At 31.0% G+C, this 25,690-nt stretch overlaps 1 protein-coding gene across 8 annotated transcripts; it reads right to left on the bottom strand.

The window, feature by feature from the left end:
• Positions 1-195: 195 nt before the first annotated feature.
• Positions 196-25,093, bottom strand: Rab3-GEF (Rab3 GDP-GTP exchange factor). 8 transcript variants are annotated; one of them, XM_070650084.1, is made up of 27 exons: positions 24,824-25,093; positions 22,543-22,642; positions 22,261-22,476; positions 19,380-20,029; positions 19,131-19,272; positions 18,935-19,043; positions 18,670-18,838; positions 18,541-18,573; positions 18,412-18,462; positions 18,096-18,219; positions 17,470-17,502; positions 16,145-16,248; positions 15,901-16,078; positions 15,500-15,684; positions 14,769-15,435; positions 14,466-14,699; positions 14,317-14,379; positions 13,153-13,857; positions 12,499-13,084; positions 12,356-12,423; positions 11,994-12,299; positions 11,758-11,937; positions 11,523-11,691; positions 11,369-11,463; positions 3,527-3,596; positions 2,799-2,845; positions 196-1,766 (listed from the first exon to the last, which is right to left on the bottom strand). In XM_070650084.1, exons 3-27 carry the CDS (start codon positions 22,381-22,383, stop codon positions 1,062-1,064), a joined length of 5,796 nt encoding a protein of 1,931 aa, XP_070506185.1. In that variant the 5' UTR covers positions 22,384-22,476; positions 22,543-22,642; positions 24,824-25,093; the 3' UTR covers positions 196-1,061. The 8 variants fall into 8 exon arrangements, with proteins under 8 accessions (XP_070506185.1, XP_070506184.1, XP_070506177.1 ...); XM_070650083.1 differs by having other exon boundaries at positions 12,356-13,084; XM_070650076.1 differs by having other exon boundaries at positions 12,356-13,084; positions 14,466-15,435.
• Between the last annotated feature and the right edge of the window lie 597 nt (positions 25,094-25,690).

The raw sequence follows: 25,690 nt of genomic DNA, 5'->3' as shown, positions 1-25,690 counted from the left end.
TTCCTCCGTAATGATACTGCTTGACTGTCTTTGCCAATGACTTTCCAAAGCTTTGTGACTGCTTTCAATCCCTAAAAACTATTAAAAATTATTAAAATTTAACTTTTTGACTTATTTTTACTGATTGAAAACCATACAAATTTGAGAATTTTTTAACATTTGTACGGTTTTGTAAACTAAATAAAAAAACAATGCTTACTGGTTTTTAATCATTTTCATTTTTCTTTTATTGTTTGTCTTTATCGCATTTCATTAACAATTATTTGTTATATTTCTGATATCCTCACTTCTAACATTTGATTATCCTGCAGCTAAATTTTTTATTATTTAACTGAAACTCATCTTACTTATTTTTTGTGTTCGGTAATTCCGTGATACATTCATTTTTAGCTAGTTCATTATCAATTTCTGAGATAAAATTTTATTCTTTTCATAAAAGCATAGTTTTTTTTATATTTTTATAGCATTTTCGATAGATTTTTATATGTTTAAAGTATTCTTTGGTAAACTTCTGAAATTAGATTCTTGACTATGTGATCATTTGCGATTGCTTATTTTTCTAAAATTTATATTTGTATTTCAAAATAATTTTGAGGTTAGACAAGATTTGAAACTAAATATCAAGAATCTGTTCTTTATACAGCATCTGACTACATACAAACAAAACAATGGACAACTGCTTCCTAATTTTGAATTTCCAAAAACATACCAAAAGTTAAGTCAAACCAAATAAAACCCATAAATGATCATAAACACAGCCAAGAACATAATTCCAGATTCAAATCTAAAAATCAATATATTTTTCATCCTTAGATCCCTTCACATTCGTGGAGCTGCATCTTTTGTGGTTTAACTATAACTTAATCAATAGACTGCTCCTTATTAACTCAAAATTAGCCATAATTCTCACTATTCTTGCTATGATTAGTTAGATTCAATTAAAACTGTTTTTTAAAGCTTGTGAACTAGGTATTGTAGACATAATAACTGTTTTTCTGGTGGCTTAAAGGCATGTTTTGAACTGAAATAAATGATTTTGTCGTAGGAAGAAGTTAAACTATTTATTTTGTTGGTTTCGGTGTCTGTGATGCTAATGTTGCAGCGGAACTTTGTTGTCGTGTTATAGAACCACGTCTCTGTGGTATGTAAAATTCAGGTGCAGCTTGTGGTATGACAGGTGGCATAGTAGAACTTAATGTATTTTGTCGTCTCACAGGACGAACTTGCTGTTGTGATGATGAAGATGTAACTGCTGGCTGAACATTCGGATACGATATCGAGCCAGTTCTTGCTGGTATTGGTGGTGGTGCTCGAGTTATTGATACGGATTGTGCCCTCTTTGATGACTCAGCTAATTGAGGAGCTTTAATTTTTGGAGGATCACTTGATGGCGACGTTGTTGTAGACGAGCTTCTCCTTGCAGGAACGGCAGGAAGTTTTGGAGGTTGTTGAGTTGGTGGTTGAACTGTTTCTGCTTTTACAGGAACTGGCTGTCCCGCTTGTTTTAATGGAACTTGTATAGGTTTTTGAATAATTTGTTGTTGCTGTTGTGGCTGTGATTGATTTGGTTTACTAATAATCGTTTGTAATTTTGGTGTTGTTTGTTGTGGCAAGTGTTGAGTCTGTTGAACTTTTGCTGGTTGATATTGTTGTACTTGAGGCTGTTGCTTATGATGCATATGTGGTGAAGCTATAACTTTTTTACCATCCGATCCAGCAGCCACATATGAGAACACACACAAAACCGAATAACAAATTTGGTCCGCCTGTAGAGTAAGGATATTGTGTCAGATTCATATTTGGTTTAGGGTTTTTATTTTGTAGGTCAAATGTTGAGGGTTTGTTCACAAATGACGTCTAATCAAGAAAAGGGGCGACGAATTTGTGATCAATCCCTCACGACAGTTTGCTGTCCACTTGATATCAGAGTTGCAAAACAGGCAAAAACCGTACAATTAATTAAAAATTTGTATGGTTTTCTCACAAATCCATACAAATTATCAAGAAATTGTATGGTTTTCATCTGTGGCAAGTGCTTGTTTTGCAACTCTTCTTGATAAAGTCACACTCAATACACACAAACAGACGATAAAAGCAAAGGATATAGGATGTAGAATTGAAAGACAGATGAGAATTTAAAAGTGAAAAAGAAGAAAAAAATTTTGCAATAAAAATAAAATTAAAGAAAATAAAACTTACATAAATAAGGACACATAGACACACATTTACAATATTTTTTATATATAGATATTTCTATTAAGTTTCTGGTCGGTTCTCGTTCATGCAAAAGATTGAAAAATTATTTTTATATTTTGTCTAGACTTAATTGTGACCTAGCGTTGATTTAATAAATATGCTAAACGTATCGCAAACATTCTTTGTAGACTTAAAGCAACATGGTATCCCTAAATTGAAGATATTAATTTATTAGAAATTGCTGAACTGTCTAAATATTGAGGAACTAAATAAAAACTTTTTTTCTGGATATTTGTGCCTAATAAATTTTTCAAACTAGATTTTTTCAAGTCAAGTTGACTAAAAAAAGGTTTCATGCCACAAAAATTGGCATTCCTTTATCTTAAAATTAGCTTTCCAATTTCTATTTACAAATTGTGATTCTTTTGAATTTTCAATTCCAATTGACTTTAGTTTTGTTAAGAAAAAAGTATAAAAGTTTAAAAAAGATTAAATAAAATAATATCCAAGTGACTAAAACATTCACTATTTTAGAGGCAAGAATAAAATTCTAGGACTACACAAAAAAGAATAAATACAAAGGATTAATTTCAAAAATTTACCAAAGGAGACTTGAATTTCCTTTGTGTTATTTGGCGAGTTTTTGGATCTGAAATTAGAAAGTAAATTGATTAGTTTGAATAATATTAAGTATAATAAATGTTGATTCCTTTTTAAGACTTCGCGAAAGAAATTTTATTAACCCCAAATAAAAGCCGTCTCCGTATGATATCCAAATGGCTGCAAAATAGACATGTTTTCTATTTAATTTTAATAAAAGAGCTTTAGCAAAGCTTTGAAAGCTTCTAGGCGGAATCTTCTTTATTTATGTCAGTCGAGATGCTCGTTCTATCAAATTCCCGAACGATATTTTGTTAACGACTTGACTTTGATCTTCCATAAATCTTTACAGATTAAGATTTCGCTCGTAATACAGATTATAGAATCTGGGGTACCGAGCCATGTGTAGGCTCCAATGAGCTTTACATTTCACTGGTAATGTTTACTTTGTAGAACTTTTTTAAGAAATTTCACAAATAAACCTTGAAATTTGATTCCAATCGTAGAAAGATTTAGAAAGAAATCAAAAGGAAAGAGCAAAGAACATAGTATACTGGGAAATCGACAAGACAGACAGAGAGAAACAAGTTGAATTTTCTTTAAATTGAACAAATCTGTAACCCAAGAATAAACTGATATCCTTAAATTTCAGAATAAAATCCTTCAATATAAACTTTTCTGTAATTCAAAATCCTTATTAAGCTTAGAAAAAAGATAAACTTTTACTCACTGAATTCTTCCAATATAAAGACTCCATTTTTCGTGAAGCATTTCCTTATGTGATCTAATCTTACAAAGAACTATTGTTGTGGAAAAATGAAAGGGAAGAAAAAAATTAAAGAGAAATGTGAGAAAATTTTCAACATTTAAAGCATTTTTCGTGATACAAAATTTCTCTAAAAGACTAAACTACTAAAAACTATTGTGTATTTTAAACAATTAGAAATTCTATTCAGTAGACTAAATATACCCAAGATACCAAATAAACAAAAACAATAAAGAGTCAGTGATTGTAAGCAAGCAAGCATATTTGTGTCTATAAAAAGCCATACATTTGCGAAAACTAAAAGCAATTCATTTAAATAAAGCAGGTGTATTTATTGCTGTGTGTTAATTTGCACGTCATGCAACTCTCAAAAGTGATTTTAAAAAAAAAAAGCCAAAGAAAAATTTATGAAAAATAAAATTGGAAATAAGGAAAATTATAAAACTAAAGCTCATTAGGTGTCGTTTACTTATGATGTCTGGGGATAATTAATATCTTTAGATTTAAAGGTTAAGTTTCCGCAGTTACTAACTGTAAAAGTCATCCTTTTATTGTGTTGTCCAAGCTGTGTGTCGCGACACACTAGTGTGATTCACCACAAATGTGTGTCGTGACACACTAGTGTGGCTTACCACAAAGGTGTGTCGTGACACACTAGTTTGACTAACCACAAAGGTGTTTCGTGTCACAAACAAGTCTGAACTACACTACCCTATAAGACTAAGCCAGTGATGTTCAAAATGTTTTGCACTGCGGGAAACCATGATCGAAACCACACACGACGTTCATGTCGTTTCAAACAAATTGTGACATTACACTCATGTTGCGGTGCACACAGTATGGACAACTCTGGATTGAATGGGGAATAAGCGATCAATCGACCCCATAGACATCATAAATGAACGACCTTCATTAAGAATATTAAAAATCCAAAAATTATAAAAATTAAATTAAATTAAAAAATTGATAATCTCAACTCATTAATCGTTTACTCATAACTCGTGAGATGGTAAAAAAGGAACTAAATGATTATTTTTTTTTCTCATCTTTGGTTTGATTATTTTTTTTTTTCATCTGTCCTGCTCGAGTGCAAAGCGAGCCAAAAAAGGATTTCTTTAAGAGCCAATTTTAATTATTGTACAAGTCTGATTCATATTTATTTATTATTTTTTTGAAAACATGCGATTTAAAAATTTTGAAGGAACTACAAATCATAAGTAGAAATATAGAGATGGATATTGCCATGTCCATCTTTTGTCATCTAATTTGAAAATTCTAGTTCAAAAATAAAAAAAGTTTAATAAAATTTTGTGTGAAATTTGATTTTCATTTAATTTAAAATCTAGATAAACTCAAACTCAGTATTCTTTTTGCAGATATTAACAAAGAATAATCAGTTCTATTAACAGTAGATATAAATTCACTACAAATTATGAAATTTTTCGCTAATTTTTTTTTTTTTTTTTGTAAAAAAGATAATCATAAAGGAACTAATAACAAAATGTTCTAAAGCACTAAAATAGAAAAGTTTTTTGTATTTTTTTCATATTCAAGTTAATTTTAGCTAAAACTAGAAATGATGTTACCGTTTGACGGTAAACATGGCGCATTTTTGCTATTCATAACAAGACCAGTTTGTTCGTTTAAGTTTAATTTGATTTTAAGGTTAAGATTGAAGAATTTAAAATTGAATTTAAAGTTAAGATTGATTAAATTTCTTTGAAGAAAATTAGCAAAACTGCTCAATCGAATTAGTGATTTAATTTATAATAAGATTAATCAAATGTTCATAATTCAGATGATGCCTTGATCCAATTCAACTAAAAAAGCTTCGCAATTTGCATTGTTTAGAGAATAAAGTTTAAATAAGCATTGTGCTAAATTCTCTATCAACCCACGGTAGCTCAGTAGACAAGAACACTTGATATGCAATTTAATAGTCGTGGGTTCGAGTCCCACTCGTATTATGTTGTGAGAACATTAGTTGCAATAAAGTTTGAACAAATAAGCTCAACAATACATGTTATATTCTATGAGAATATGAATCTCCATGAATTTATTATTCCTACAATGACCTACATATCAACGGTATATCATTGAGAATGCAAAAGTAGGAAGGATTCAAAAGATATACTGTTTATACATTGCATTTCGCTCTATATTCAAACAACCTACGATAGAACAATGTTATGAGCATTTGATTAGAAATCGTAGGATAAGGGTTCAAGTCTCATTTGGGATCTGCTATTATCAGTTAGATTAAAAGAAATTGTTCCTTCCGAGATAGCTACCAAGTTAAACTCAATGGCTTTTAATATATATTTAAATTGAGAATCTCTAAAGACTAAAGAAAGAATTTGAACGACAGTGATTTGTTTTTAAAGAGAATTGTTTGACAAATCCATTCTAAATATGTTAATCTCGAACAGTACAACTTGATCACTAGAGCATCGCTATCTCATCGTTACGACTGATTTAAATCCATATTTGCAGCGAAAAATAGGATTCGTCGTATTGTTCTAATCGAGAATATCATTTAAAAATGACCCCAAAAGTTCAAACGACTCCTCAACCCAATTGCTAACAAAGCATACTATTTAATTAAGAAACTAAAAGCACGAAACAACATATATTGCTGTTATCATGATCGATAACAATCTCAACTTAAGCTTCAAGAATTGCTAAGTAAGTGAACATAAACTATCGCGTATGATTTCACAAAAATGCACCAAGAGTGTCTCTCTAAAATTCACTGATATACTTTAATTAACTTAATTTTTTTTGTACAACTAATAACAGAAAGAGAACTTTCATCTAAATACAGAAAACTCAATAATAAAAATGAAAAATCAAAAACAAAAATTGGAAATTAAAAAATATAATTAAAAAAACAATTCAATTATTCATATATATAATATATATAGTTGTGATGCAGAAGTGTAAAACGTAAAACGTAAATATATATCAATAATATATATCGTGTAGTAAAAAAAATTAACTAGTTTAGTGTACATATTTTTGTTAACTATATATTTATATAAAAATTTTAAGGAAATTAACATGATAGTGAATTTCTATACCTCGAAATCCTGCAATTTTTTTCATATATCGAAATTTAAGTTTTTTTCAATTTTTTTGTTTTAAATTTTCACGATTTTTGAAGATTTTTTTTGAAATTTCATTTTTTTTTTTAATTTTTTTGATAGTCCAATCCATACACACAGAGAAGGTGTATTATTCGAATTTTTTATTATTGTAATTTGATGTCGTCGCAGCGATCCGCGCGATATATTTTTTATTGGGGATAAAAGAGAGAGAAGAGAATAAAATGAAGAAGAGTTTTTGTTTAGAAAAATTTTTACTCTTAGAATTTTTCACATTTTTTTTTTGTTTTTTTTTTTTTTTATCTAATTTAAAATAATAAATTTAAGAAAGAAAGATTTATAAGAAATTATAAATAACAAGATTTATCGTTATTTTTTCATCAATTATCATCATTGGTTTTATAATTCATCATCAATATGTCATTAACGTATCATATAAAAAGCAACAGAACACAAGGACCATCTCACGAATTTTTATTTTAAAGTCTTAATCATTTCAATAAACATAAATTAAATTAAAATTTAATTAAAATAAAAGTCTCTGGTGGATTCTTTCTATGGGTGGGAAATCTTTAATTGTTATTTTCGAATCTAAATCGGATATTTTGTCTAATTTGAACAAAATTATATGCTAAAAGTCTAGATTCTCAGAATTAAGATATTTGTGAAAATTTCTCAAGATATGCTCTTCCAAGGGACTTTTTTCCTTTGAAATATTAGAAAATAAAAAGTTATTATCTAATTTGAAAAGTTGAAACTCTTCTAAGTTTTAAATCCATTTTATTAGTCTTGAGGAGGGGTAAACTCCATAAAATCTTCGAGTCGACTTCAAGCTAGGGTGTGTTGGATTACTTGGCACGACTAGAAATCATGAAAAACTTAGAGAATATGTATATAAAGGTTCTCGAGTTTGAGGCTGAGACTTGAGACTCGATCTCAAGATAGGTCGAAACGGAGACTCCGAAGAATTCCCTCGCAGTCTCCATCTCGATATTATTAATTTGTCAAAACCCTATATTTGGTCAAGAAACCCTATATAAATGCTCGTCATCGACTCTGCTGTATTCTAACTAGTCACTGTCAGTTTGTTAATATCCTATCTTAACAAACACGGGACGAGAGGACAATCTAATATAATGTCTACTTAATAACAAGGCTTAAAGTTGATTATTGACAAATTTTATGGAACGTTCCGGAGAAAATGGTCGACCCATAACTAGTAAGTCTAGTTATTAACTGGGCATTATTTCCTTAAAAATCCTATAATAAGGCAAATTTTCGCTATTCCAATATATTTAAACAGTCTTGTGGCTGTGATTTAAAGATTTTCCACCCATAGGACTTTATAAAATCAATTAAAGAAAACCAAAAGGTAAACAAAATTAAACTTAAATGTCATAATTTAAACTTAAAAGATTCTTATCCTCAATAAGAAGAACAATAAAACAGAAAAAAAAGAGTCAAATATATCATTAGTTGTTCATCTTATTTTACTCATAAAAATCATATATTCATCATTCACAAAATCATGCGAGATCATCACAAAAGAGATTATATAGGATTAAAATTATTTATTTTATTGTTGTATATACGTTTATATGTGAAAAGTAAGTATAATTAAAATATGCAAAGAAAGAAGAATTTTAATTTAATTAATGCTTTATTTTTTTTTCTTGATGAGAATTTAAACTTTATGGATATTACAAGTGAAAGTACAATAACACAAGAAATCATAATCTCTCGACGCATTATGCTTTATATTGCGGTTGTTAAGTTTTTGTGAATTTTTTTAAAAGACTTTGTTGAGAAAAATTTGAGAATAAAATTTTAAGAAGATTTTTTTGGGATGTTTTATGCAAGATGGAACTTAGTTGAGCATGTATTACAATATTATAATTGTATTGATTTTATGCTGTTTCTGACATAATATTTCAGACTAACAATTCATTCAAAATGAGTAAATTTGCAATAACCCTTAAAAAGATAATTAACCCTTAAATAAAGTCATCAACACCAACTTCGAAAGCAAATTTAGAAGTGCTTTCGAACAAATTTACCCATTAAGTATAGTCATCAATTTTTCAATGAGATAATTAACCCTAAAAATAGGATTTGAGGGCTTCAGCTTGAATATGAATATCGTTGCTTGTTAACACATTGACTATTGTGAAGCTCGAGTTTTACATGTACGGAGTCGATTCACTTCTAGTTGACTTTTATATACAAAATCAAAGTAATATTCAATTTTTGCTTTCGACTGCTTAAACAAATAATCCCAGACTTTCTCTCTCTCCTCGATCCAGGCGACACAAAAGAACAAGACTTTGCCATGGAGCTTTTAAGGCTTCGAAAAGCTATTTTATTAGTCTTAGGAATATTGCACGGAGACAACTTCCTTTTGATGATATTAAAATTAGTTCAGCGTAGCCTTTAAAGTTCCGTCTCGGAGCCTTCTTAAATCGTATCACCAAGGGCAAGTCAATTCAACTCCATTAAGATAAAAGCTTAGACTTTAAGCTTTCAAACTTTAAAGAAAATTGATGTGTACTCCAAGATTTACTCTAAAATATTGCATAAAACATCCCAAAACGTTTGCAGATAAATGTTAATAATAATAAAAGATTATAAGTCAGATAATATTGAAAGTAATAGAAAATAAAAATCAAAAGAAAGTAAAGGAAGTAACTTAATATATAATAGAAAAATATTAAAATGAGATATTGAAGATTATAAAATAGAGATTGTTGAAAAATAATCATGCATAGATGTAAATATATTAAGTCTTATCATTATTATCATCTTATCTTAAGATTAAACATAAATATATTCATTATTATTAGGTAATGTATAGTAATTTGGCATGTTTGCTGACCGAGCAATGACGAAGATGAGTAAGGGACTGATTGGTGTTAAAGGAGATGGAAGTCTTTGATTTCAAGTTAAGGAGAAATCTTTTGAAATTCAATACTTTTCAATTTTGATTGATGAAATTATTATTCGATCCAAAAGGATTCAAAAGTCAATTTACAACTATGAGCATTCAACGACTACATCAAAGGAACAGAAATGCATCAATCACTTTCCCATCTTTGTCATTGTCAAGAATTCATTTTGTATTTTAAGTAGCATATGTTTATCGCTTTGATAATTAGAATGGAAATAGGGTAAAAGGAATCGTATTTGTGATCTATGGCCACGTACTTTATTGTTGTTGCATTTTGAAGATTCCAAAACCAAAAAAACTTAAAATAAAACTCAAAAAAATGATTTTTTTGCTATCTTTGTCATTAATTTAATAAAAAGTATATATCTATACCGTCAGTAATCATAATAATAAAACTCATCATCGATAGAGAAATATCTAAAATTGCATTGAGATAGTCCTTGTCCATTTCTCAACAAAATATATTCAACAAAGAAGATATCTTCATGTATTTGATTCATGAAATTTGAAACGTAGCCATAACAATTTGTTGTGTTGCATATAGAATTATTGCAACATTATTGATTCATGAAGCAGTTTTGAGTATAAAGAAGAATTAAAAAATATATAAAGAATAAAGAAAAATTGGAAGAAAAAATGGATTTTCTCTGAACTTTTTTCATTTCTATTTTTTGTGAATTATTTTGCTTGTTTTTATTGTTTTATTTTGCTTTCCATTGAAACGATAAATCATGATCAAAGTAGTCAGGAAAAAGTTTTGCAAGATTTTGACCTGAATTCTATGTGGTTTCTGTGCTTATAGCTTTTAATGTTTTGTTGCTATAGAATCAATATTTGAATGTCATTGCGGATAAATTTGCGTGAATAGACTTTTAAGGCTTGCTTAATTTCTATAGAATGATAATAATTGATTTTGGGCTTCATTTAACATGCGAAACTAGTGACAATGCATGTACTGGTGCTTTTGGTTTTTGATAATCAACCGTGAGATAGTTGGACTAATTTTCTATGGAAAGATTAGGCTTTAGGGCGGCAAAGTTAGTAGCTTTATTGCTTTATCAGACTTCTACACACAGATTTGGTTCTGAGAACTTTTCTCAATGATTCTATTGTATCTGTTGAACTCGAACCACCTAAATGCTTTGTCTTTTGCAAAGGTTTGGGAATGTATCGTGAAACCGGATGTATCCAGAAATGTAATTAGTTACAGTTCATATGTGTAAGAATCATCAAGAATATCATCCAGAACTAGTACATCCTTGTAAATATACTTAGTATTGGAGACACATTATGTGCCAAAGACCCAAAAATGCACCAAACACATCAACTGAGCTTCTTAACTAGAACTACAAAATGGAAGAAGAGTTTCGAAATTCAGACTTGACCTGGGATTGAACCCAGGACCTTTGACACGCAAGACCAACGCTCTACCATTTAGACTACATGTGCCATTTTACATTACAAACTCCAGGAGCTTATTTCCTTACTAAATCTTGCAAAAATTTTTACCATCAGAAAATCAAAAATAAATACTCAATCGAACTTTCCAATACAAAATTCACAAAAAATATATATATTCTCATATCATCAATATCGACCAACGTAATTAACAGAACTTGAAAGAATGTCGAATAAAATTCTGTTAATTAGTGCAATTCTCATTAATTAAAATGGTTAAATATATTATATTGAAAATACATCAAATTTTTTAAAGGAAGAAGTGAATAGCAAGAGGAGAAGAAAATTTTTGTACATTACCTTACTGGTTGCGAACAATAATCCGACACCTTCTAAGCATACTTGAAGCAATCCACCTTCGCCTGTGGTACAGTCTTGAACTGGAAATTCTCCACCTGGGAATATAATACATTAGACATTTAATGTCAATAAGGAGTAAATATTCCCAACTTACCCAATTCAGGTGCTGAACCAGCATTACTTCCACTTCTTTCCATAGCTTCCTTAATACAATTATAAAGCTCTTTACATTTTCTTGTATAATACTTGTGAAGTTGTGTTTGCTCATTATTTCTACGCCATAAGCACAACACTTTAGTTTTTGGTGAATACGTCATGTTAACCTGCATAAATGTTGATTGATTAGATCCAGAACAAAAAAGAATAAGAAGTTCCAAAATTATACTTACTAATCTTTCAAACCACCATCTTTCCACAATTGCACCGTTGACAGATCTCAAAATTAGACCATCGTCACGTACTTCCATGAATCTAAGAGGTCCTGATATGTCGACCCCTTGATGCACAGAGAAGCTATGACGATGAAGTAATCGACTCTGTAGTGGTTTTAGGTCGATGTCATTGCCATTCTAAATAGTAAAATTGATTAGTTCAGTGTCTAGTTCCAAATGGACTGCAAACTTACGAGATTATTAATTTGGTCCAATAATTGGTTAACTTCTTGAGCATAAACTAAGCCGATATGACTCTTTCCAAGAAGTCTTCGACATTTTCTTCTTATTTCTTCCTTCTTTACATTCAACATTACTAGTTCTGCTATGAGATTATACAGCATAGTGCTTAATAATCGATCCTCATCGTGTTCCAACCTTTTCTTCTCGCTATCACTCAATGTCTTGTAACGTTCCATCATTTCGCTTGGACCTTGATCCATTCCTATCAAATCACGTTCCTGACTAACTGCATCGAGAAATGCATCTTCCCAGAATTGCTGCAGAATAAAGAATTGATCAGTAAGAGTTTATCAACAAGTATTGAGGACCTTACCATTTGATCCCACAGCTGTGACCGATCCTTTCCCAGCAGTCCCTCAAAAATGTATTGTCTTGGTTGCTCTGGTGATGGTGAAGTAGATGTATTAATTAAATGACCACCGGTATATCTAAATCCGGCACTTAATGATGATTTACCCGAAAATATGCTTCCCGAACGATTTTTCGATAGTGATGATATTGATTGCTTTGGCACATTCTCATATTCCGTATCCGAGACTGTTGAACGACATGATATTGATGGTATTTGAACAGACGAGCCAGATTGTAACGGCAACACATCACTAGCTGTTGACAATGCATCTGATTCAAATGAAGTCAGTTTACTCATCAGGACATTCCGCTTCTGTGCCAACATATCCTTAAACATATCACTAGTCGATTGAGTATGAGAATCCGATGATTGCTCATATTCCGATGGACGTCGAGAATTTTGATCATTAAATGAATTTTTTCTCGAACTTGGAGCAGTTGGACTTTGTGGCGATGACTTCAAGTTCTCTCTACTCCCTGATGGACTTACTGATTGACTCGAGAGAAGACTTGTTGATAAATCACTGCCATCATTTAGATTCTTTGTCCAATAATGCGTATGGGCTATTTCCATCATCGAAAATACACTTGCCATACCGCCCAAACCAAAGTTAGCATAAGTCTGTTCCAATCCGATTGTAACAGCTTGCAAACATTTTAAAATACCTTTCCAAACATGCTTTGGTATGCACTGTAATTGAAAAAATAAAGTTATTTGAATATCCTGAATAGAATTTTAAATTGAAGGATGGAACTTACAATGTCATCGATATGATCATCAGGTGCAATTTTACGGTCCAAAGTTTTATTTAATTTACCCAAAACAAATATACGATATGATTCATCTTCCATAAGCTTTTTAAGTCGATTGAATTTAAGCCAACCGACGCCCTCACCAGCCAACACTTGCATAATGACATCCCTCAGGAATGCCTGATTTTCTGAATTGCTTGATGATCGTTCAGCATTTTGGAGTCTTTGAATTTCTTCCTGAGTCTGCTTGGGACTTGAATGCTTTATTAAACTAGGCGCAAGTCCCTTTCTTCCCGGGAAGGGATCAAAGGAAATTGTCTTTCCTTGCTCCCTAGGCTTCTGTTGAGCCTGATACATTGGTTGTTGTTGTTTTTGCTTACTTTTATCACCAAACAATCCAGAAATTCCCGAAAACATTGAAGTGGTCGATTGTGCAAGTGAATTCATGTCACTACTAATAGACGAAAAGAAATCTTTTCCGGCTGGTTGAATGGCTGAAGACGGAGGCGATGATTGAGCTGTGCCTGGTTCACTCTTAACAAGTCCTTTCTTTGCAGCTTCTTTAGCTGTTTTTGTCAAATCACCTAAGGTTGATTTACCGACATACGTTAAATCTTCAAAAGTATTTTTGCTCACACCTGCTGCCTGCTTTGATGCTTCCAACGCCTTCTTTGACGCCTCTTCTGCCTGTTTCTTTGCTTGCAGCGTAAGCTGTAATCATATTAAAACATAATTTATTCAATACTTGACAATTTAATGAAAGCAGAAAGTGTTAGCAATAAAGAGTAAATAAAAAAATTAACTAAATCAAGCCTGTGTATCTAACATGATTCTTTTTAAGCTTGACAAAATAAAGACAAACATCTCTAAGAAATTTGAGATCAAAAGCTTTAATATTAATCAATATATATTTTGTGACATCTTTCCTTTGAAAAATGAAATAGGCAAATAAAGGTTCCAATAAAGTCTCAAGAGTGATATGTCTAAAAAAATATGATTATGTGTGATGTTAGGCACGTGGAACCTCTATTTTACAGAACATAAAATTGATTTATCTAAATTTTGTCTTCTATTTTATATCTATGCATTGCTTGCGTCATGATCAAATGAATAAGATAAAAAAATTGAATTTTTAAGTGAGATGGAGAGTCTAAAACTCGTGAAACGAACCTGCTCAAGAGGAGCCAAAAGCTTTACTTCCTCTTCCACAACATGTTTCGCTTGTTCTTTTATCTGAACATGAAAAGTTTTTTGTTTTGGTTTTTTTGATATTTTTAAGACATTAAAAACATGTATATATATAGTCACTAATAAAATACCTTATCAACATGGGCTAATAATCCATCCTGGCTGCTCTGACGTGTTGTTTCTTTTACAAGTTCCTTCGCTTGTGACGCAAATTGTTCAAATAATGATGACTGTGAACTTTGTCTTTGTGAATTCGCCGAACCTAACGATGGATGTGAACTTGTTGAGCCAGACGATGATGTACGTGCCAAGACATTTCCCACACTCGGTTGTTTTGCAAAATTCGGACTGATTGGTGGTGGAATCTGTAATGGCAAACAGAAATTATGCTCAAGTAAACAAGTTAAGACATCAATGTCGTATTGACTAATTACTCTCTTTTTTGGAGCTTCGCCTTCTTTATGTATTGTCGTTTTAGTTGTGGTTATTGAGCTTGAATTTTCCGATTCAAAGCTTCCAACTTCTTCTTTCTCCGTCTGTCTCGTTGTTTGTGTCTCACTTTTTGTCTTTGGATTGAACTCAAATTCGGAATCACGATTAAAACTTGGTGAGCTTAAATCGGATCTACTTGAGGATGATGAAGCGGCCGAGTCCGGACGTTCAAAATCTTCTTCAATCTTCTCAACTTCTTCATGTCCTTCTGGATATTGCAATTTACTTGGTGGTCGATAAACAAGTTTTGGATCGACAAGTGACACTGATTGATTTATCACATGATGATGGTAAGCAGTTCCGCCATAAATCTCCTGTAAGCTTGGCGATAAGTCAGATGAGACCATTTCCGATACAAAATCAGAGAGTGATGAATATGAGGATGAGGTACTTTCAGCACCTTCTGAATCGGATCCACTCTCATCAGTTGGTTGATTTTCATGCTGCTTTAGACTTCTTAATGCACCATTAAGTGACGATCCATCATCCCATACCGAGAATCTTATTGGTGTCAACGTATGTGCAAACCATTTACTCTTATCACCCACTTGGGATGGATCAAACATTCCAGTCTGTACACGTAAGAATGCCAAGTTGGTGGGCGTTAAGCTATAAATAAATTTGACATCAAAAAAAAAAGTTCAAAAAGAAGTAAGTTTTATGCTAGATTTACCTCCATTCAGCTAAAAATTCAACTGCCTGTGTTCTTGCAAATCTATTTAGGAATGCTGATGCTCTCGGACGTGACCTCAGAAAACTATTGATTTGGAATGCAACAACTGGTCGTGGATAAAGTCGTAATGTTCTCGTATGTTCCGTAAAGTTTGCCAACACGTTTTGCGAATTAAAGAAGCGTACCTAAATAAATAATGATTTAATTTCAGCTGTATATTTATTTTGGTAAGGAAGAAGGCGCATTTTGTTGCTATTTATTTGTGATTACTTTTGCGTCGTCGAACATTTTAACAAATATATATTTTTGATTGCCAAAAGGACGCAACTCGTATTAAATAAATATTGACGAATGAGCATAAAGCCAGAATTAATATTGACATAGTACAGCGATAAACTCACCATTGCAACTCTCGTAGCGACATCAACGGAATCAACATCATGTCCAAAGATTATCATATTATTCTGTTGAATTGGTGGTTGTTGGGTAGATGGACTACTTAATGGTTTCACTGATACACCTGAGGCGCTTGAAAAGGAATTTCGTTGGCTAGAGTTTGCGGAACCGGGAAAGGTAAGACTGTTATACAATAATGAATATAATTAATTAAAAAATGTCAAGTTTGATACGACTTGGTAAGACAACATCACATACTGTTGAACCGTAATATTCCCAAGATTGTCACGTGCAGATGGAAGAAGTTGTTGATTTGCTGCTGCAACCGTACTTGCCGTCATAGAACTTAATGCCTTTTTTTATATTTTATTGTAATATGATTAAAAAAAAATGAGAAAATGAGAATGAGAAGAAAATTTAATTAAAATCCATTATTCCGCATCGAGTACAAATTAATTAAATTTTCATTAAACTCTGCTACTTTGAAAAAATTTCTAATAAAAATAATTAAGTAAAATAAATTTGATATTCAGCATAAAGCTATGGTGGGATCTATTCTAAGTGTGCAGGCATTTTTCATTTCTAAAAAATGAAGTCTCAAGGCTATTTTGGTTGATTTGAACAAAACTGATTTAAACTAAATGAAAAATGGAGGGGGGGAAGAACTTAATTCCAGTTGTCGTCATGCAAATTTTCCTCATTTTTCTATAAACTACAAGCGCATGCAAAAAGTAATCAAAGTGAAAGAAAGTAACTAAAAAAGTTATTTAACTTGAATCTTTTTTTCTATACAGCACAAGGGGTATCAATTCATGTGACGCTGGAGTGTACTTGATAGCTTAACAAACTCCTGCGTATTGTGAATAAATCCTTTCTTATGATTAAAGTGGTGATAACATAACAGAATAGAAAAAAAAACTTTTTATGAACCTGCTTAACATAATGACGTTGCTGTAAGTGTTTTTGTGGCTTTATAGTGGAAATATGGTTGTTATGTGGGATGGTTGAGTATCTAACTAGTTATAAATATCATTCGGATGTTGATAATAATATTTCTGAGAATGAAATTTGAGTACTTTTATCGCCTACATAACTAAATCCTTTAAAAAATCTTAAATTATCCAAATAATAGGCAACAGACATAAAATTTGAATTTTCCAAAACTTTTCTCATTGTTGAATTAAGAATTATTCAATTTACAGACTAATTATAATGAATTGTAAGAGATATCAACTGTTATATGCTTTGCTCACACTTTTTATTTGCTTTGCAAGAGTTTAAATAACAATTAAGCATGAGATTAAGTTAAAATTGAGTTTTAAAATGTTGATGTGAGAATGTAAACATAACCAATTTTCCCAAAAGTTCTGATTTATCCACAAGAATTCTACTTGCATTTTCTACTTGATTATCCAAATATTTGTATCTTAACCCAAACCATTTTAATCACAACAAAAGATCTAACACCCCTTTGAGAAGAAAAAGGATTTACTCTTAAAAAAGGTCAATAAAAAAAAATGAAAGTAAGGCAAAAAGGAACTTTGTGTAGAAGGAAATTAAAGTAAAATATTTACACCAGATCCAGCAGTATCCATGAGTTGCATAGCCTTTATCATATTTTTTTGTGTATTGTATTATTATTAATTTCAATAAATTGTATGTAATGATGTTCAAAATAAGATATAAAATATATAGATTTTTGTTTGGCACACATCGACACATTTCAATAATATATGTATTGGCAGCACAAGAGTTTTAATATGTTTATAAAATAGGCACATGATAGATAGATAGGAGAAAAATAGAAAGAAAAAATAGAGATATGAAAATGAAACCATTATGTTGATAAAAATAATGAAAATAAAAGGTTATGTAAGAAATATGAGAAAAAAAAGAGTTTTGTATTATCGTGTCAAATTCACATTTAGAAGTTCTCATTTTATGAATCATAATAAAACAAGTTTGTTCAAACATATCTTTGTGATTATTGAATAGAACACACTGACAGTAATAAAAATTCATTTGAATTCATATCCAATTGATAAAATAGAGACAAGAGGGGCAAATGAGTCATTGATTGAGATGATAAATAATCTCCAATATCCAATGTCCATAATATAAAATTTATTTGTGCGTTAATTTGAAGGAAAGTAACTTTAAATGTTTAACAAGCACAGCAAATAACATTTAGTGATCTTACCTGTTTCAAATGATTCTTTAGCATTGTAGCTTCGGGTTCGGGTAATGGTGGCAAATCAGAGTCAACTCTCGCTGGTGTCAATTTATTTGAGTCTAAATCAACCATCCATATATCATCTGGCAGTCTATAAAGGTTAATTTTGAATGACATTAAGCTCTTGGGACCGATAAAATAAGAAGATCTTAGGAAAAAGGTTTGAAGATTTTAAATTTGTGGATGTCAGCACTAACCACATTTCTGAACTTTAATAAGGAACAACATTCCATCCCCAAAAAATTTCAATTTCCCTAAAAAATTCCAACCTCAAAAAACTCACCTGAAATTCTTTTTGTACATTAAAAACGTAGCTGGAACGCCGATAACAAATCTGTAGGCATTAAAGTAAACGACAACAAGAAAATTATGACAAATCGCATGAGATGCATAGTAATGTATTAATGCTTACGGCGTTGGTGCTAACAGCAATTGCTCCGCACAACTGCGAATAGAAAAAAAATAATCAAAATAAATTATTTTGTGGATTAAGCAAATGAGCAACGATAAATAACCAAAAAAGGAATCATTTCCTCCATACCTCATACAAGTTGGTAACAATGGTATAACAGGAAACATGTATTCAAGCGGATAAATCATTGTCACAAATGCTATGACGCTCATTGATAATGCATTGTAATCACGTGATACAAATAATACTTTATTTTCTAATAAAATCAATGTCAATACTTTCAGACATGTTTCGACACCTTTCCATGGAGTAAAGTTTATGGATATAAATATAAAAGAGAAAGAGATGAAATATGATAATGCTATTTACACGGTTATATTAAGTTCATCCATACCTAACAATTCCAAAGGCAAATGAAGTGGAAAATCAACAAGTGAGAATCGTGTGTGGTCGGGTAAAGCAAAGAGTAAGGGTGCATGTACTGTGGGACTTAGCACTTCCACCTGTAATTTAAATAAATTTATCGAAAAATGAGTTATTGGCATTTGATATCACAAGGGACACTTGATACTACTATGATTATAACATACCTCGATACGTGTCGAGTTTGGTATAGGAACGGGTGCTGACAATAAACGTAATATCCACGTTTCTATCTCCTTTACATCATGAATTACAATCGATGAGGCTGAATCTGTAACCAAACCTGCTAACACCGACCATACTGAGTCTCTGTGAATGTAGAAAAAAAGGAATTTTTTTATTGGATTTCCTCAAATATTTCACGAAGTATGAAGAACGTAATGAACAAATTCCTTTAATTCTATTTATATTCTCACCTAGTAGTTGGTTTTGAACGTTTTGGTGATGATGAATCGTGACATGCATCAATGAGCTTCTTTAATATGAATAAGCATTCGCGGAATGTCGATAGGAATGGATGATGCGATAGTATACAGAGTGAAGTTAACGATTGATTTCGAGCTTTTGGCTTTCGTGAAGCTCTTGGTGATGGTGAGCAACTTCCGATTTCTGATTCGGAATCAGGTGCAATGACGCCTAATCGTGGTGCTGTATATGATGATGTTGCTAAGTGATGTTCCGGTTCGCGGTCGGAATCTGCAACTGTTCTATGGTCACTTGAAAATGCAGAATCAGAACTTTTCTCCATACTTTTACGCCATGATTCGCGCCGGAAATTAGATGATTTTGTTTTTCGATTTCCTTGTAATCCCGTCGGTGCTGCTGACGATGATGAAACTTTGTCAACAGGTCGATAGAATGATAAACATATTCCATATCGTGTCTTTCCCGAATCTTTATCAGTCAATGTGAAAACAAATGATGTGGCATCACGTATTGCGGTCGTACTCGTTCCACGTCTCGAGCCAGTTACACAACCTTCTGGCTGACAAAAATAAACCATATCAATCGGAAATGGAAAGTCATGATGATCCGTTGAAGGATATCGACGTAAAAGTTCAGGTATCTGTAAAAAAAAGGTATTGAAATATTTATGATTGATTGCATGATTATTGTAGAAGATATCGAGGACATGAAACAACAAAAAGGATTATATGTTGGCTATTGATATTCTTGTGTAGCTTAATGGATGACTTTGTTTATTTCTAAAGCTGACCCAAAGTATTAATAGGTCATTAAATATTCAGAACGGGTTTTTGCAACGCAAATGACTTTGAGAACTTTTCAGAATGACCAAAATTAATGCTGAATTTTGTTTTGTTAGCTGTTCCATAACAAACCTTTCGATAAGGGACTGTCTTCATGTTATGCCAAATTCAATTTTACGTGCTTGTTACCTTAAAAAATGTTCTGTTCAACAAATTTTTATTCAAACAGCCATAAATTGAATTTTACAAAGCCTCTTGATACTAAGCCTTTTCAAAATGCTGGTTACTAAAGGGACGTTCATAAATAACGTCAATAAATGTATTTTCAGAATCTCAACTCTTTTACTCTATAAAGGTAAATTTTACTGTAGATTAAATTATCATTCCAATCCTTTACTATGCACGAAATTAGTGAATGATCCCCAAACAAAAAGTTTCAAACTTTTTCTTGAATAGTCGCTTTTTTACAAGCCATTTTATTTCCCTCGTTGGGACCTTTTTTCGGATCGTAATCATTATGTTCTGTACATTTCAATTTATTGCTGGTTGCTGGATAAAAAGTTTTTTTTTTTCTCAAAATTAAGGAAAGAGCAAGAATTAAGAAGAATAATGAACATTAAGAACAATTAATTTGAAAATCATTAACTTTAATATTTATGAACACAACTCGAAGGCAAACGCAGATGAGAAAGATTTTTCTGCGGTCGTTAATGGTTCGTAAAATGGATAAAATTAATCGACATTCCATGCAATGTCTTAAATTATTTCACATAAATCGATATTACATGATATATTCAGCTGTTTCTAGCATTTTATGCTTGTATACAATGTGGGAGAATGTATAATTTTGTGTATAAAGCAATAACTTTTGTGTATCTGCATGACATTTAGGTTTCTTTGACTTTCTAGTTTAGTTTTTCAACCATAAATCATGACAAAAATTCAATTAAAGTTCACGAATAAATTTTGAAGCTTTGAATCAACAAGTTGAGTAAACGATATCGAATTATAAACTTGAACTCTTCTTTGTAAACATCGTTTCCATTGACCTGGGGAAAAGTTTAGATTTATTGATCAAGAATTGGAGTTTTATTTATTCTATCGATTATAGTTAGTAACAATGCTTGGAAATACCTTATATTGGTTCCAATAAAGCTTTTGTAATTGTAAATACAATTAGAAACTCCAAACAGATTGAAATACTGACAATTATGTTTATTCTTGGTTTATTCTTCGAAATTCAACGAAAGACTGAACTTTTGCATCAAAAGGGGGTTACAACTATGTTCAATAAATATTATTCAAATCTCGAATGAACGTTAATATAGAAATTAAGATGAAGAATTAAATTCAAAAACTTACGGCCTGTTTCACTAAAGTGGATTATCCTCGATTTCGGATTATCCACTTCAGTTATTTGGAAATATCTCAAGCAATTTAAGAGTTTCTTTAATTTTGTTTTTAGTTTATAATAATCTGAATCAGCCGTGACAATTCTACATATTTTGAATTTCGTTGATCCTTAACATGTATTAATTATTCAATTTTTCAGTCAAATCTAGTAGATTTATCGGAATCATTGCGATAAATTTGTCAAAAATTGAGAACCCATAATTTCAAATTTACGAAAATATAGGCTTAAGTATGTTCTACAAGTATCACATAGTATATTTTTGAAAACTCTTAAAATGTTGGAGATTTTTCCAAAAAACTGAAGTGGATAATCCGAAATCGAGGATAATCCCCTTTAGTGAAACAGGCCGTTAAAGATCTATAACCGAAGTTTACATTTTTATTTCAAAAGCAAAGGCTAAACACCCAAATCAGCACGTATGCAGATTTCAAACCAGGCAAATGAACTTCCAAAAGGGCCATAAATGTTTTTCATATCAATAAAAAGTCTAGCAAAAAAAAATTACGATTCTTCTTTTTGACACTTTTGAAATAAAATTTGCTGTCTAAACGGTAGGGGATGTAATATGTTCCAAAGTTTATGATAGCACAAGTAGACGACGACATTAATGTAATTGTCGTCGCAAATTTAATAACTCCGATAATATGTTTAATGCATTAAAACAAAATTGCTCACCTGAACGGGTGGTTGATTATTGTTCGTTCCACTAGCTCGATGCGCTGGCATATTTCTTGCACCAACAATTGCCAAATAATCGATTAGTCGTGGACATAATGATTGTTTCTGTTGCTCAGCCATAATTTTTTATGATATTTTTATTAAAATTGCGTTTAAAATTAGCTTCAATAATTATCTAATATGCTTCTTTTGTATTATTTTGATAGACACTGACTGTGGAATATACAAAAAAATTAATTTAGTCAAGCTGCAACTCAACATGTTGTGACTCGTACTCACCGCACTTAACAATTAAAGCATTTTTGTATTGCTGATAAGAATTTTATTGTTTCCAATTTGTTTTCGCCCCACTTTTTTTTTATATTCCAGTATGCTTTTCCTGTACATGAAGAGAAATGGAAGTATGGAAGTTGATTAATAATTAATAAAATTTTCCATACACAACGTGACAATGTTTCCAACATGTGGTTTTCCTTGTAACAACAAGCCCAAACCATTCCATTGTTGGAATTAAAGGAATTACTCTTTTTCCCATCCCATTAAAGCTCTTGACTTGTTGCACACAATTAAGAACAATTGAATTTTATTGAAATGACATTGAAAGGCGAGGACAATATGTGAGGGACGACGATGGGAGCCAGAAAATGTGAAAGTGATGGAATTATCACACACATATCGTATTATTTGGTATTACAACTCATCCCACAACATTTATGGACCGGATTTATGCCATGTAGGATAAATTCTCATCATGAAATTTCATAAATAATAACTGTGTCATCAATTCAATGATTACTTTCAAATCAATGCTTCTTGATAAGATAAATCTCTTCTTTTCCGAGAGAATCAATAGAATGTATGTATGTTGCTTATGACAGCTTACGTCAATGTGTTGTACAGATTTATTCATATCATCTTCATACTTCCTCATTTAAATATTTTTGAGTCTGTGCAAATTAAATTATGTGGTTTTTTTATTAGATTCATGTCAAATCCTGAATTGGGAATCGTGACTAGGACTTTTTATCTTTTTTTGGTATGGGTTTAGTTGCTTATGACGTCTAAAAATTTGATATAATTTCGAGGAATTCTATAATTTGACAGTAATTTAAAAATTCACCCAGACTCGAAAAATTAAGCTTAAATCTTATCATTGTCTAGAAGAAGCTAACCTTTACATATTATATAAGTTATTTCAGACTTGAAAATTAGGTCTGGGATGTTTGAATTGTTCAATAAAAATGTTTCATAATCCTCTGGATCTTGGATTACATAACCTGAATTTAAGTTTATTTGATATTAGTTGCCATTCTGAACATTTTGGAAGATTTCATTGAAATTGTAGCAAAGCTAAAATCCTAAAATATCCTACTTTAATAAACTCTATTCAGTAAACTCTCTCGAAACACATTTACATGAATTTTCAATTAATCCAAAGCCCACTCATTTTAAAAAGTCTGATTCTTTTTATTCATAATTTAAATGAGACACTGAATTCCCATTTCTACTTTTAATTTACTTCCTCAGAGAGATAAAATAAGCTTCATTATACATAATTAAGCATTCTTCCGGATCTCATTCTCCTACAAAAAATGCAGATAAAGCTCCGCAAGATTGTAAAATTTTCCTAGAAAATGAATTATATCAAATTTCTACGACGTCTTTGTAAATTAAGCTTGAAAATTGTATTAATTATGTAGGTTAATTAGAAGGAAGTCAAAGTCTTCTTTTAGATGAATATTTAAGCTAATTCATGTTAAAAGTCTCAAGTTGCTGTGATACATTTGTGAAAATCATAGATGATGACTATAAAGAAAGAAAACTTTTAATCTATTTATGCCAAAAAGGATCAAGATTGAGACACTTTATGCGACGTCATTACCAGAACTTTTCAATTAATTATAATGACTGCAAATATTTAATTAATATTATAAATAGAAGCTTTATGTATTTATTACGCATAATTATATGAATTTACGATGTAGTCAAACTGAATTTACTGACGCCTTTATCCAAACAATTAAAGTCTGGGTGGCAATCATCGAAAGATCAAATTTAATTAAAATCATTTGATTAATTAGAAAATCTCAATTTACTGATTGAAAAAGTCTGTGACAATTAGTTCAAGGTTATAAATGAAATAATCCTGACTACAATTTCATGTCTCCATTAGCTACACATGCAGGATATAAATATCAATTTAGGAAATTTGAGTGAAATTGCAGATAAATTCTCAATTTGTTCGTAAAAATGTTTTTATACTAATGTCCTCAATATAGCCCATAAAAAATCCTTCAACATAATCTTAATGCATAGCCCATGTTCGTGAAAATTTTTATTGATTTTTCTTCTTCTAAAAATATCAATTTTTCATCAAAAAAAACTAAGAAAAGTAAAAATTTTAATAATTTTTTTTATCTCCACAAAATCCCATAACGGAACTGAATTAATAATGTATCAGAAAATATGAAATATCAAATTTCATCCTGTCAAGTCACTGAAAATGAGTGAAAAGCTTTCGAGTATATGAATATAAAAAAAAAATAAAAATGGCGCTTACTCAGTGATGTGGAGCTGATGATGATGAAATAAAAAATGAAAAATTTCTACCCGTCACTAAATTAAAGGCGTAAATTAAGGAATTAAGATACAGTTTTCACACTTTTATCCACTTTTTCAACATTTTTTGTATAAAAAATTGTTTCTTTTTTGCGTTTTTCGACACTTAAAAATTTCCACCTAAAATTTTCCATACTGAAAAAATTTTAAGAAGCTCACAAAATTACACGTCTGAACATTTTGAAAGCTTTCGATGGACTGTTAATGGATGAAATGAAAATTTCCACTTTTCCAATTTTTAAATTAATTTTTCATGTCATGCGCTGTACATTATTAGATTGGTGGAGAGTTTGGAAGTTCCAATAGCATAAATTGTCAACAAAAAGCACGTGTGTCATTCAACTCTCTTTGTTTACGTCTTGCAATATTCTATTCTACACGATTCATTCGTTTAAATCACGGAAATCTGAACAACTTTCCATAAATGGTGAATCAATGTCACTAAGATCATGCATTGCATCTTTGCTACAGTTATTATTTCCCATAAAAATCGTGCGACTTATGAATCATATCGAATGAAGATCTCAGGAACTTTAAATTTGCAGTGACTAAATTTTATTAATACAGTTTAATAACCAGCACGTCTGGCTGGATAAAAACAAAGCTTGTATATGTTGTGTGTGTAAATTTGTGTATGGAAATTGGGTAATAAGAAGAATGGAATCAGATGGTACAGCATTCAACAAAGAACATACAGCTTGCAACGTTCAGCGTTTGTTTGCAACAATAACAAAACATTGAGTTTACAAGAATCTACCAATACATTCACACATTCTACTAATACTATGATGTTGTGCAGCACTGGTTC

The sequence above is a fragment of the Chironomus tepperi genome, unplaced genomic scaffold, assembly GCF_022539635.2.
Source record: "Chironomus tepperi strain 1889 unplaced genomic scaffold, CSIRO-AGI_Ctep_v1 contig_445, whole genome shotgun sequence".
Classification (NCBI taxonomy): Eukaryota; Metazoa; Arthropoda; class Insecta; order Diptera; family Chironomidae; genus Chironomus; species Chironomus tepperi.
The sequence above is the reverse complement of the archived record's forward strand: the minus strand, read 5'-3'. Positions and strand labels throughout refer to the sequence as shown.